Source organism: Chenopodium quinoa, unplaced genomic scaffold (assembly GCF_001683475.1).
Source record: "Chenopodium quinoa cultivar QQ74 unplaced genomic scaffold, ASM168347v1, whole genome shotgun sequence".
Taxonomy (NCBI): Eukaryota; Viridiplantae; Streptophyta; class Magnoliopsida; order Caryophyllales; family Amaranthaceae; genus Chenopodium; species Chenopodium quinoa.
The window spans coordinates 2,930,228-2,943,491 of record NW_018743252.1 but is presented as its reverse complement, the minus strand read 5'-3'; the positions used below and the strand labels follow the sequence as shown (position 1 = coordinate 2,943,491).

At 41.4% G+C, this 13,264-nt stretch overlaps 1 protein-coding gene across 1 annotated transcript; it reads right to left on the bottom strand.

The window, feature by feature from the left end:
• Positions 1-12,459: 12,459 nt before the first annotated feature.
• Positions 12,460-13,053, bottom strand: LOC110734868 (protein FAR-RED ELONGATED HYPOCOTYL 3-like). The gene has a single exon (XM_021915000.1). It carries the CDS (start codon positions 13,051-13,053, stop codon positions 12,460-12,462), a length of 594 nt encoding a protein of 197 aa, XP_021770692.1.
• Between the last annotated feature and the right edge of the window lie 211 nt (positions 13,054-13,264).

The following is a 13,264-nucleotide window of genomic DNA, read 5'->3' as shown; positions in this document are numbered from 1 at the left end:
CTATGTTCCAGATTGCTTAAAACAAAATTCTGACCACTGACATACTGTATTATCAGGCGTCTGCCAATTTACAGGTCAAGAGGGACTTGGAGACGGCCCAAAAGAGGATCTCTGAGCAAGAGAAGTCCGTATTGGACCTCAAGGCTGAGCTCAGGCCTCTAAGGGAGGCGGACCATGAAGCAGCTGGCCTCCGCTGCCGGGTAGACAAGCTGAAGCAGAAGCTGGCCAACCAGGAGACCCAACTTGCCCAAAAATACACTTCCCAGGCCGACGAGGAGAAACAAGCGCTGGTCAAGGACATGATGGAGGACAACAACTTTATCATGGAGATGACCTGGGTGGCTCCCTTCTTAGGGACCAGCTATGACAGCTGGAGGAATAAATTCGCCACCAGTACCCGAGAGTACAATAACAACATCATGGGGCACGACCATGATGAAGAAAAGGAGGGTGGCTAGTCGTCTGATTCCACCTCTGGGGAGTCGGACCAGGAGGAGGAGGAGGCGGATGGCGAGAACAAGGAGGAGCCGGCCGCTGATCAGAAGGATGCGGCTCCTGAATCTGAGAAGCCTCCTCTAGAAGCTTAAAGTCTTTGGCCTGCGTGCCACTTTGTATCATTACCCAACCAAGGGGTCGGGGTTTATATACAATTTTAAATTTCAACATTTCCAGTCGGTCATCTGGCCGACTGTTTATATTAATTATCTGGCTGTTTTTGCCGGTATTCTTAAAATTTTGAAGTTTTTGAATTTTTGCTTTTCATGAATTTTGCTAAGTGTATGTAACTTGCTCATTGTTTTCATGAATGCTTTTTATACCGACTGATCTTGCCCCGGGCGACTGGCACCTGGTTTTCAAAGGTGAGTTGATTGACTTGGAATTTTTGATACTTTTGAGTATTACTAATTTTAGGTCAATCAATCACTATGGTGATTTCCCCAAACCAGGCGATCAGTCGACCATTGCCCAGGCGAACACTTAGCATAACTCGGCTCTTGGCCTTAATATAGTTCTTGATGAACCTTAGTTTTGTCAATAAGTTTCGTACTTAGGTTATTTAATTGATTGTAAATAGTCCGTCTGCTTGGTGCTGGTGTAGAACAGGCGCCAATCTGGACGTTTTTAATCAAGGTAGCTTTCACGGTGTGCTAACAATATTAGGAACAATGGCCGTAGGCCGCCTGTTTGCCAAAAAACAGGCGGTTTTATTCTTACCTTTTATATCCCAAATGTAGATTGTTGAGTGACTATGAACTTTTTAGGTTGATCAATATCCGTCACTTGTACTTGAGTGATCAAAAGAAATAGTCGGTTGTGGCCGTCTGTTGTGTTTGCAACTTAGAGGAATAGTGGCCGAATACCGTCTATTTGTCAGAAATCAGGCGGCTTGGTTCGCACTGTTTAGGTTCCATCTCAAGTTTGCTAGAGTGACTATGAGAACCCTTGGGGTTAATCAATCTCTGTCACTGATTTGAGTGAGTAGAAGAATCAGGCGGCTTTGGCCGCATGGTACCCCTTTATTCGCCAAGTTTTGCTTAGCTATTTACTTAAATTACGCCGACTGTATTGTCCCAAGCAATAACAGGCGGTTTTTGACTTAGATTTTAATTGTCTACCGCGTGTTTACAGTATAGCGGTACGTTTATCTTTGTCTCAGGTCAAACGACTGCGAGGTTTTGTTATGAAACACTCGGCAGGGCCGTTTGTTTTTGGTTTATAGAGCAATGTGCCACCCAAATGGGAGATGCTCTCTGCGACGAAGTCACCCGGATGGATGTCACCGGACGCCTGCTCAAGTTTTGGGACAGACTTATTAGTTTTAATTTTAAAAAGATCATCCGGCCATGGGCCTTAGGTTGATCATCCGGCCCGTGGCCTCATTAGATTGTTCAGAAAAGAACAGATTGCTAAGTTGTCTAGACTTTACGTTTTTACTCAAGTACTTAAAAGAAATAAGGCCAACTGTGTTCTGCACAGGCGGCTTGCCCCACTGAGGAAACTTGCACAATAATTGAAATAAATTGTAAACTTTATTGATATGTTTACAAATAATTTACAAATCTCAGAAGTAGTACTTTTTTATGTTGTCTACATTCCAAGTTCTGGCTAGCTGCCTGCCGTCTGGTGTTTCTAGGCGGTAGGTGCCGCCTCTAACTTCTTCATGGATTCGGTAGGGGCCATCCCAGTTAGGAGTCGGCTTTCCCTGCTCGTTGGCCCTATCGACTGCTTCCATATTTCGTAACACAAAGTCCCCTACTTTTAGGGGCCGCTTGTGCACTCTTTTATTGTAAGCTCTCGTCATTCTCAGACGATAGATCTCATGGCGCAGGGCTGCATTGCCCCTACGTTCTGGAAGTGAATCTAATGCTAGCCGCATAGCTTCCCAGTTGACCTCTTTATCATAAAGCATGACTCGAAGAGTCGGCTCATAGTGCTCAATAGGCAGAACAGCCTCTGCCCCATAAACCATGAGAAATGGAGTTTTACCAGTCGCCCCTTTTTCAGTCGTCCTGATGGCCCACAGAACATGCAGTAGCTCGTCAACCCATAGGCCGCCGGCTCTTTCAATTTTCTTTTTGATGCCATCAGAGATTAACTTGTTGAATGCTTCAACCTGGCCATTTGCTTGGGGGCGGCCGACTGATGCAAAACAATGAGAGATCCCTTGGTCTCCCAACCAGTTCTGAAGAGCAGGCGTCTCGAATTGAGGTCCATTGTTAAAAACCATAGACATGGATACCCCATACCGAGTGATGACATTTCTCCAAATGAAGGAGATGACATCTTTGGTTTTGATGCCTTTGACTGCCTCCGCTTCTACCCACTTGGTGAAGTAGTCGATTGCTACCAAAATATATCTCCGTCTGCTTGTAGCAGGCGTATAGGGACCCAGAATTTCCATGCCCCATTTGGCGAATGGTACTGGGCTATGGATAGCCGTCAGGTCAGTGGTCGGGCGATGGATGAGCTTGCCAAACCTTTGACACTTGTCACATTTTTTAACCATCTCCATGGCGTTTGCTTTTAGGGTAGGCTAGATGCCGCCAGGCTCTCTTTGCTAGTGTCCTGCTGTTTATATGGGAGGCACAGAACCCTGAATGCAAATCTTCGAGGACCTCTCAGCCCTTCTCTAGGGTAACACACTTCAAAAGCGGTTGTAGATAACCTTTCTTGAAAAGTTCCTCTTTGTGAATCTCAAAGTTAGACGCACGCTTTTTCATTACAATCATCACTGGGTAAGTATCCGGCAGGGTGCCGTCTGTTAAGTATGCCCGGATGCCATCATCTCCAATAGGTTCCTCCTCAATGCTCCTTTTTTCCATCATCTCCCAGAAAACAGACCTTGGTGTGTCACAGGAGGCGGATGACGCCAATTTGGAGAGGCATCCGCCTGGTAATTCTCGGACCTGGGCACTTGACTTGGTGGAATTCTTTAAGTGTTCCGGCCTCTTCTTTTACTGCCTGTAAATACTTGATCATAGCCGGATGTGTGGCTTCATAGTCACCATGGTCTTGGCTAACAATCAGTTCTGAATCAAAACAGGCGTCCACTTTCTTTGCCCCGGCCGCCTTGCACATGCGGATGCCGGCTAGTAGGGCTTCATATTCTGCCTCATTGTTTGAGGCTTGGAACTTGAAACATAGTGCATACTTATACTTGTCTCCCTCAGGAGACTGACATATGACGCCTGCTCCACAGCCATTCATTGTGGAGCTCCCGTTCACATATACCTTCAAGACTTGGTCAATATTTTCTGGATCAGCTGGCCTAGTCATTTCAACAATGAAGTTGGTAAGTGTCTGCCCCTTCACTGCTTACCTTGGCTCAAAAGTAATTTCCAGGCTTTGCATTTCAATTGCCCATTTAATCATTCGGCTAGATGATTCCATGGTTGTCAGTGGCCGCTTGATTGGTTGGTCAGTGTAGACCACGACCGGATGTGCCAAGAAGTAAGGCTTCAGCTTCTTAACTTCCATGAAGAGGGCCAAGCCAAAATTTTCAACCATGGGGTACCGTAACTCAACATTCTTCAGAGGTCCTACGGTAGGTAACAGCAGGCACAAGCAACTTGACCGAAGGGGACCAGTATTTTTGAACTCCTACGAAAAGAAGGGTGGTAATTGACATGGTTGATGAAATAGACGGGGAGCTGGCAGCCGTCTCTTTCAGCAAGGAGAACGGCACTGAGAGCATGATCAGAGACGGCCAAGTACATGTATAACACTTCCTTTGACAGAGGGCTGACGAGCCTTAGCAAAGAGTGCAAGTGTTCCTTCAACTTTTGGAAGGCCGCCTCTGCATCCGTCCCCCATTCAAATAGTCTTCTTCTTGATTGCTTGGAAGAAATAGAGGCACATGTCGCCTGACCGACTGAGGAATCTCCCTAATGCCACCAAACAACCTGTTAATTTTTGAACTTCCTTTACAATGCGGGGCGACTGCATGTCTATGACCGCCTGTATTTTCTCTGGATTGGCCTCTATCCCCCTTTGATCAATCAGAAATCCGAGGACCTTCCGAGACTCAACACCAATAACACATTTCTTGGGATTTAGCATGACCTGTTGCCGCCTGAGTGTGGCGAAAGTTTCTCTGAGATCTGTAAGATGATCCGTCTGGAGTTTGGATTTAACAATCATATCATCAATATATGCCTCCACATTCCTTCCTATTTGATTAATGAAGACTGTATTTATCATTCTCTGAAAGGTAGTAGGCGCGTTTTTCAAACAAAACGACATCACAGTGTAGCAGAATAACCCCTGATCAGTGACAAAAACCGTATTTTCTTGATCTTTCTTCCACAAGGGTATTTGGTGAAAGCCTGAACAGGCGTCCATGAAGCTCATCAAGGCATGGCCGGCTGTAGAGTCGACCAGATTATCGATCTTTGGGAGAGGATAGCTATCCTTCGGATATGCCTTGTTCAAGTCTGTGTAGTCTACACACATGCGCCAGGTTCCATTCGGCTTTTTAACTAATACAACATTGGCAACCCAGCCAGGGAAGTAGCATAGCCGAATGAAACCAGCATCTAACATTTTGTTCTCCTCGACGGCTGCCGCCTGGCTTCTTTCTTCACCATGGTTCCTTTTCTTTTGCCTTACCGGCTTCTTTTTAGGATCCACAACAATTTTGTGGACAACTAGATCCGGGCTGATGCTTGGCATCTCGTCCACTTCAAAGGCAAAGGTGTCTTTGAATTCTTTCAACAAGTGGTGCAAGTCTGCACCGAGTTCAGCAAAAGCAATCGTCCCAACCTTAACAGTCCGGTCAGGACGAGAGTTTTCTAGAACAATGTCTATGTGTTCACCAGCCAGCTGGGGACGGAGTTCATCCGGCCTTTGACCGGTCAGTGATTGCTATTGCCTGTCTTTTTTCTCGGCCATCATTTGGTTGGCCTTTCTCTTCTTGCCGGCTGCTGTTGTAGCAGGCGCGACTTCCTTGACTTGGTCAAGGTCAGTAGTTTCTCCACTAGGGCCGGCTGCGACCACAGTGGGCTTGACTTCAGAGAGGTAGAACTCCCTGGCCATCTTCTGGTCTCCCCGTAGGGAGCCGACTGTTCCATCATCCCTCTCAAACTTGAGAAGCATAAGAGAAGGGATGATAACAGCTTTGGATTCATTCAGGGTGGGGCGCCCTAAAATCATGTTGTAGGCTGTTAGTTCTTCAACAACTAAGAACCGGACCACCATGTGGCGTCCCTCCCCTTTTTCGCCCAGATGAATGGGTAAGTTTATTCGACCAACCGGATGTACCACACCACCCCCAAATCCCACTAAGGGATGAGAGACCTGGTGCATACTTTCGGGCTTGTACCTGAGCTTGGTCAGGCACTTGTGACTGATGAGATCAGATGAGCTCCCAGTGTCAATGAGGATCCGACCAACTCTTTGGTTGGCCAATTTGCATTAGATGACAATAGGGTCATCATGCGGCCTCCTAATTTTGCCCTTGTCATCCTCAGTAATAACGACTTCGGGAAAGTAGTCCTTGGACGCCTGTCCCTCGTCGACTAAGTTAACATCGAGGCGCCTTACATAGTCTTTATTGCCCCGGATGGTAGGGCCGCCTCCAGCATAGCCGCCTGCTATTGTATAGATCGGAGTTTCATCATTATCCGAACTATTAGCAGAGTGGGGCTTCTTTTTGGACGACTGTCCAGGGTTAGTCTGCAAGGTAACCTTGGACCTTAAGATATAAGACTTGAAGACTCCTTTGTCAGCCAGACGGTCCAACATCCGCTTGAGGCTATAACATTCGTTGGTGTCATGGTCAATATCCTCATTGTAGTGGCAGTATTTGTTTTTGTTCCGATTCTTAGTGGAACCTTTCATGGGAGCCGGCTTATCAATAGAGACCCGGTCCTTGATCTCCATGAGGATGGAGTAACAGTCCTTATTGAATTCGCACTTTGGGGAGTACGTCTTCGCTTCTCTCTTTATCTTCTAAGACGGTTGTTCAGAGGATTCAGTCACCTAGACTTGTTTTCTTTTCTTTTCTTCTTTCTTAGCCAACTGTGATGGCCGACTCTCTTTTTTGTCAGACCTCTTTGAGTCCGACTGCTTACTGATGTTGTAGAGCTCGGTCGCCTGTATATAGGCGTCCGCCTCCATCAGTGCCTCTTGGAGGATAACCACCCTCTTTCTTACGAGGTCGAACTTGAAGGCCGACCCGTCCTTCAGACCTTTTAAAAAGTCTGTGTAGGCTACCTCATCAAACAACCCTTGAATCTGAATTTTCATCAGATTGAAGCGCCTGATATATGAGCGCACCCCCTCTTTCTCTCCCTGCTGTATGGCTCCCAAGTCAAGACTTCTCTTCTTCGCAGGGATATTCATTGAGAAGTTTGACGCGAACAAGTATGCAAGCGTCTTAAAGTTACTGATGCATCCGGCTGGCAGGTTGCCGAACCATTGCTGGGAGACGCCCTTCAACGTGGCCGGGAAACATCTACACCAAGTAGCATCATCCAATCCTTGTAGATACATAAGGTTGGTGTATGCCATCAGGTGGTCTTCTAGGTTGGAGGTACCATCATAAGTGTCTACCAACACATTCTTCACCTTGGCCGGCTGTGCGACCTCAGTTATTTCCTTGGATAAAACTAAGGGCTGCTCCCCAAGTCTTAGCAGTCGGAGCTGCCAGTCCAAGGGCTGGACATTAGGTGTCGCCTGCCCTCCAAAGAGAGCAGGCTGCATATAGGGTTGTCCATACGGCAGGTATGGCTGTTGAGGCGCATACGGGGCCGCCTGAAACATCTGAGGACTGGAGTGAGCGGACATGCCGCCTGTTTGTTCCTCTTGGTTTGATTGAGAATACCTCATTGAGGTATTCTGGAAGCTGTCATTGAAGTTCGATGTTGAGGTCGACTCTGACAGTTGCATATTCTTCTTTTGCTGGATTATCATCCGAGCATCGGAATATGTTTTCTAGGAACCATCCGGTTGTATATGCCGGATGGCCTTCCTCTGCCCTGGCTCAGGGAACCGAAGTCCAGCCAAGTTTATCAAAGGCTTCCGTCCCTCCCTTGGTTTAGGGTAAGGAGTGGCCTCTCGGTCCTTGACCGGTTTTCCTCCCAGAATGAGAGGGTTTCTTGGCCGACTGTTCCTTAGCAGGGACAGCCGTACGCTTATCAATCAGATCCTTTATCTCCCCTTTGAAACTGTTCATGAGAGTCATGAGCTCGTTTATAGTGATGGGGGTGGATCCTTCAGCCACCTGGAGATGACCAGTCGACTGGCCGGCTGTTTCACTGGGCCCTGCCTGGTTGGTGTTCCGTTCCCTCCTTTCGGTGGGACGGACACGCCGTGTCGTGAGGGACCCGTGAGGGGCCGTGTGGGTGGCGACTTCATAGTCGTCATCGGTATCCTAGTCTGAGTAGACCTGGACTTCGGCCATAGGTCGTTTCTCATTAAGAGGTGGTACAGGTTCTTGTGAAGTCATCTTTGAAGTACTCTCCTCACAGACGACGCCAAATGTTTCGGGGTTTTTTTTATGTCCTTCGGGAGAGTTACAATTCCAAGACTGACTTCTGGACGCATGTACCTGCAAAATAACAGAGACTCCGGTGGGTGGGAGTTCCGCCTCCGACGATCAAGTTAGAACGTGTATGAGGAGTAAAGTGCGGAAAGTAAAGTCTCTCTCGGATTCCAAGAGAGTATCTGCAATGTGTAATTGCTCTGTTCGAGGTGTCAGGTGTCTGACTTTCTCTGATGGAGAGTTAATGTGAATTAAATATTTCTGAATAGATGTTCCTCAGAGCGAAACATCTCCCTTTTATAGGGTGCTGAAAAAACGTGCTCAGTACTAGGTTTTAGTAAACCTAGGGCTGACTGGGCCTTGCCTAGGAATTTGGGCCATAGAAGGCCACTTTCCTAGGTGGCAATCTGCCTGCCACGTGTCGTGACCTGATTGGTCCACCTTGGACCTCTCACGAGGTGACACGTGGCAGGCTCCGGTTGGTTTACGTGGATGACATGTGGCAGGGCTTCATTAGTCCACGTGGCGGGGAAAAATTCTCTAATCACTCACTTTGATGCCGCAACCTTCTTTCTATCAAAACAATACACATGTTAGTAAACTTCAAGAAAGTTAAGTCAAAGTAAATAAATCAAATATGAATTAAAATATAGATTTGGGACCAAATCCTCAGAACTATCAACCTTTCACGTCGAGGTCGAAGGCAACGTCGAGGATGGCTAGGAGTATTCAAGTCTCGTGAAGGAGGTATATATTGTGATTGATTTGGAGAGTATCAAGGATGTGTTTAGGCTAAGGTTAAGAACATGGGATCAAAAGAGAATAAGAAGAACTAACGATGATTGTTGGTTATTCTGAAATGGTGGAAAACGACCTCTATTTATAAGGAAAAAAGAGAGTCAAAATGATCAGAAAATATCAGAATTTGAATCGGAATAGAACAACTTTCATCGCGGGGCGATAGGCTTATTGCAGCGCGACAGCGTCCATCGTGACGCGATGGTTCTATTGTCCTGCGATGGATTCCTAAAGATAAACAGCCATACAGAGTTTGATTTCCAATAGAATTGGGTTAACGAAATATCCGTACGTCTTCTATTTTGAACGGGATTATGATTATCAGAAAAAGAGAAGTTTTATTTAATATCAAACTCTTTGATCTTTATCTTTTCGGAAAGGATAAATTATAACCTTCTAGAGACTTCTAGAAGCTTGTAATGAATCCTAATTGGTTTAGGATTGAAAATAAGGTATTTGGATCATCACATGATTATTGGGTCGTAGGTAAGATGGACCTAGGTCCGATTTAGGCTCGGTTTAGTATTTTGGCCATAACTTATTTGTTTTATGTCGGATTTGGGCTTATAATATATCATTAGAAAGATCTTTTCAAGCCCCATCCAACTACATAATAATTGGACTAGGATTATGGACCATAATAATCTAGGTTGGACGTTTTTATGGATTGGACACGAAATGAATGATTTTAAGGACACGAAATGAATGATTTTAAGGACACGAAATGAATGATTTTGGAAATAAATGATTTTAGATTAAAATATTTTAGGAAAGGTTAGGGGTATGGTCAAGGCTTAAGGAAACTTCCAGAGACTCCTCAACTCCTTACCGAACTCGTTAATCAAAGACGTGAAAGGTACTCATCAATGGGTTTGGTTTTTGGGGAGACACAATCAGGTGTCTACTATAACGATAAACTTTTATATTCCCATTTCATATTCTAAATTTTATTTTTCCATTTCCATTATCTTCATTTTTCAGTTTGAACAAATTTAAACGCATTCTCTTTCATTATTTATAAAATATTCACTTTACCTTCATATATAACGGTAAAATTTTATTTTCCCATTTCATATGCTAATTTTTTCCCTTTCTATTAGTTTCATCTTTCTGTTTGAACAAATTTAAATGCATTCTCTTTCATTATTTATAAAATAATCACTTTACCTTAATATATAACGATAAAATTTTAGTTTCCCATTTCTTATGCTAATTTTTTTTGAACGATCTTCTTATGCTAATATTTTGTAGTTAGTTTTATTTCCTATATAAAAAAACCTTTTTTAAAACAAATCCTTTAATTTATGTCGAAACTATATAATCCTTCAATATAGAAGATATGTTATCCCTGTATAATTTTGAAAAAATTAATTTGAACGACCTTCATACACTATTGTTTTTAGAGTAAACGGTTATATCCCATTTTCTCAAACAAAAAATAAAAAATTAAAACTGAAATAAACAAAATAAAAACAAACAAACAAACAAACAATTACATCCCTTCCCAAGGTCCAAGCAATAATGGAGTTTTTTGGAACATATGAAAAAACTCTTTGGTTTCTACCTCTGTACAATTCCCAAATGAAATCAAATATTGAAACAAGAGGATACACTTCGTATTCCATCCATTCCTACGTTGAATCTAGTCTTTGATAATTTCCTATAAATTACACAACCTTCTAATAAGTTTCATAACAATACAAACCTTACATACAAAATCATTCTTTTACTCATAAGGCTTTGGTGAGATATGGAGAATTCAAAATCCATTTCACTTTTGCCAATTACTTTGAAGTCTTTGTATGATGGATCCATTGCTAGCCTTACCCAACAAACATGAAATTAAAAACTTTTCAAGCACATCACTAAGTTCATGGGTCCTCAATTTCTAGAAGATATGTTATCCATGGAGGATGAACCACTTGGTATGCTACTTGAAATTTTTCTGGAAAATGAATGTGTTTACTCCTAAGTGTGGTGTCAAAAATGATTCTAAAACCTCTACCAAACTGAGGAAGAAGTTTTTTTTCAAAGACCCCTCCCTCTGCCAAAAAATCTAAACAAATTGGAGAATTTGTTACCGGAGTGATGGTGTCGCTGGGAAGGAGACTACAACGGCTAATGCGGAAGTTACATAGCCCACCAAAATTCATGAGATTGTCTATCTAGACTAATTTGGTTTTTAGCCCTGTTTTGGATGACTATGGTGAATTATGCTTTTATTTAAGATGGTTTTTATTTCTATTTATGTTTTTATTTTTCTGTTTTATTTCAATGTCATTTCGTACTAAGTCTTTTACTACCTATGGTCATCTGTTTTGAGGTTAATGAATTTCAATTATGTTATAAATTGCAATTTTATTCTTTTGTTTTCTTTTCATTGTCTTGAGGTTGAGGATCTATTGTGCTGGCTTAGCCCCTATATTTTCATAATGACATGTTATTTATATTTTGTTCCCTTAAAGCTAAAAGAGTTCATAAAATATTATATATTATTTCACACCACTTGTCCACTTATATGCAAAATCGTTCCACTTGCCCTATAATGAAGAGTTTACCCAATATTACTTTACGAGTTTATTCTATGAAGTTATGTAAAAAAAAAAAAAAAACACTCGTACAAAGACTCTGGGTTTAGTCTCAAACAATAAGAAGGAGAGTTATATACAAGATATGCAAATTAGTGAATTACAATTAGAATTGTAAAAAGTGTTCTCTAAATAAGTTATTTTTTCTATATTTAAATTTAAATTTGCATGTTGAATTGGATGTTTAGGGATTAAAAATTATAAATTGATTAATTTGAAAACTTTATTTGTTCAATTTGTTTCAAACTTGATTTTTCAAAATCAAAATTCTTTTTTTAATCTTGATTATTTTATTTGAAGAAAAAACTCTTTGATAGTCTACAGTTATAAAATATAAGTACGCATAATTATCTATAAAGATGTACGTCTCTCAAAAAAAAAAAAAAAAAAAACTACAAATATGTACATATAGAAAGATATTTACTTCTTAAATTAAGATGCTATTAAAAAAAAAAGATTGTAAGTTGCTGTAAACTCTTTGGTTGCACAATTGATAGTTTACAGTTATAGTGCTAGGCTACTAGAATCATATTAGCCATATTTCTAGGAATATACTTAAGTAAAAAATATTCTAGTTAGTTAAGGTTATTTTGAAATTAAAAACACTTTTTAACCGCTAATTTAGATAAGTATGCATAATTATCTACAAAGATGTACATATAAAAAGATTGCACAATTGATCTTCTACAGTTAAAGCATCATATTAGCCATAATTCTAGGAATATATTTAGGCATAAAATATTCTATCTAATTAAGCTTTCTTTTAAAAAGGATATGCTTAACCGCTAATTAAGATAAGTAAGCATAGGCAAGCATAATTATATCGGATGTCTAATGATATACATATAATAGGATATGCTTCATAAAATTAGTCAAAGTTTTTGTATTTAGATAAAACGTTCACGACAAAGGATTATAAGATGAATGACATCATAAATTGTACTTTATCCAAAAAACCAATTGTAAAATTGTACTTTTCTTCTCAAATATACCTGTTCATTTGTTTGTTGACTCGCATTCTTCTTGTATTTCGTAGTTTGTTTGTCATTTTCATACCCTATTCTATGACTTGGTTGTTTTCCCTTTTCCTCAAGGATCTTCTGAATTTTTGACATTTTGTGGATTTTCAACATTCTCGTTGTGGTTATCTCCATCAACTTCACTTCTAAGTGAGAGGCATATTCCATAAACTTTACCAAGTGTACTCACAATCCGGGGTAGTTCTTGACATTCTTCAAGCAATGCATTCACTTGTGGTCTCAATTTAACCGAATTCTCCATAAGAAAAGAGTATGGTTTATCATCAATTGTTGCCATAGAGGCAATATCCTCAAATTCCTTATGCAATGCTAAATATCTCGTTGCTTGTGGTTTTTTGTCCGGTGTAAAATATGGCACTACAAATTTTGTGTACTCCCTAACCAAGTCTTTTCTCCATCGATTTAAGATATACTTTTCAGGAACACATAATATATCCTCCTCATGATATACACTAACCACATGACTACACATGATCCCTCTAAATTCAAAGTTTCTACAATCACACTTCACATCATATGAATCATGGTCAAAGGTCACTTTAAATTTTTGCATGCATGGCCATTTAGCCTTCTTGGTCACTACATCATAAACACAAACACTTCCATTATCCTGGGATTTTGTCGCATTTGTATATGTAACCATACGCACTTGTTCTTGAAACTCTTCAAATTACATTGAGGTATAAAGAAGTAGAAATGCACTCTCACTCACAAATTCGGTGAAGCATAGGGTTAGCTTATTCATTGATCGAAATGTTTCATTTTCCTCCTCATTGGCTTGTTTGCCTAACGTAAGAAATATTGCTCAAAAAATTCTTTGAAGGTAGTATTAAGGTTTACAAATGCTTTGAAAA

Excerpts from the sequence above, each read along its gene's own strand:
- LOC110734868 (XM_021915000.1), bottom strand. The coding sequence starts at position 13,053 with ATGGTTACATATACAAATGCGACAAAATCCCAGGATAATGGAAGTGTT.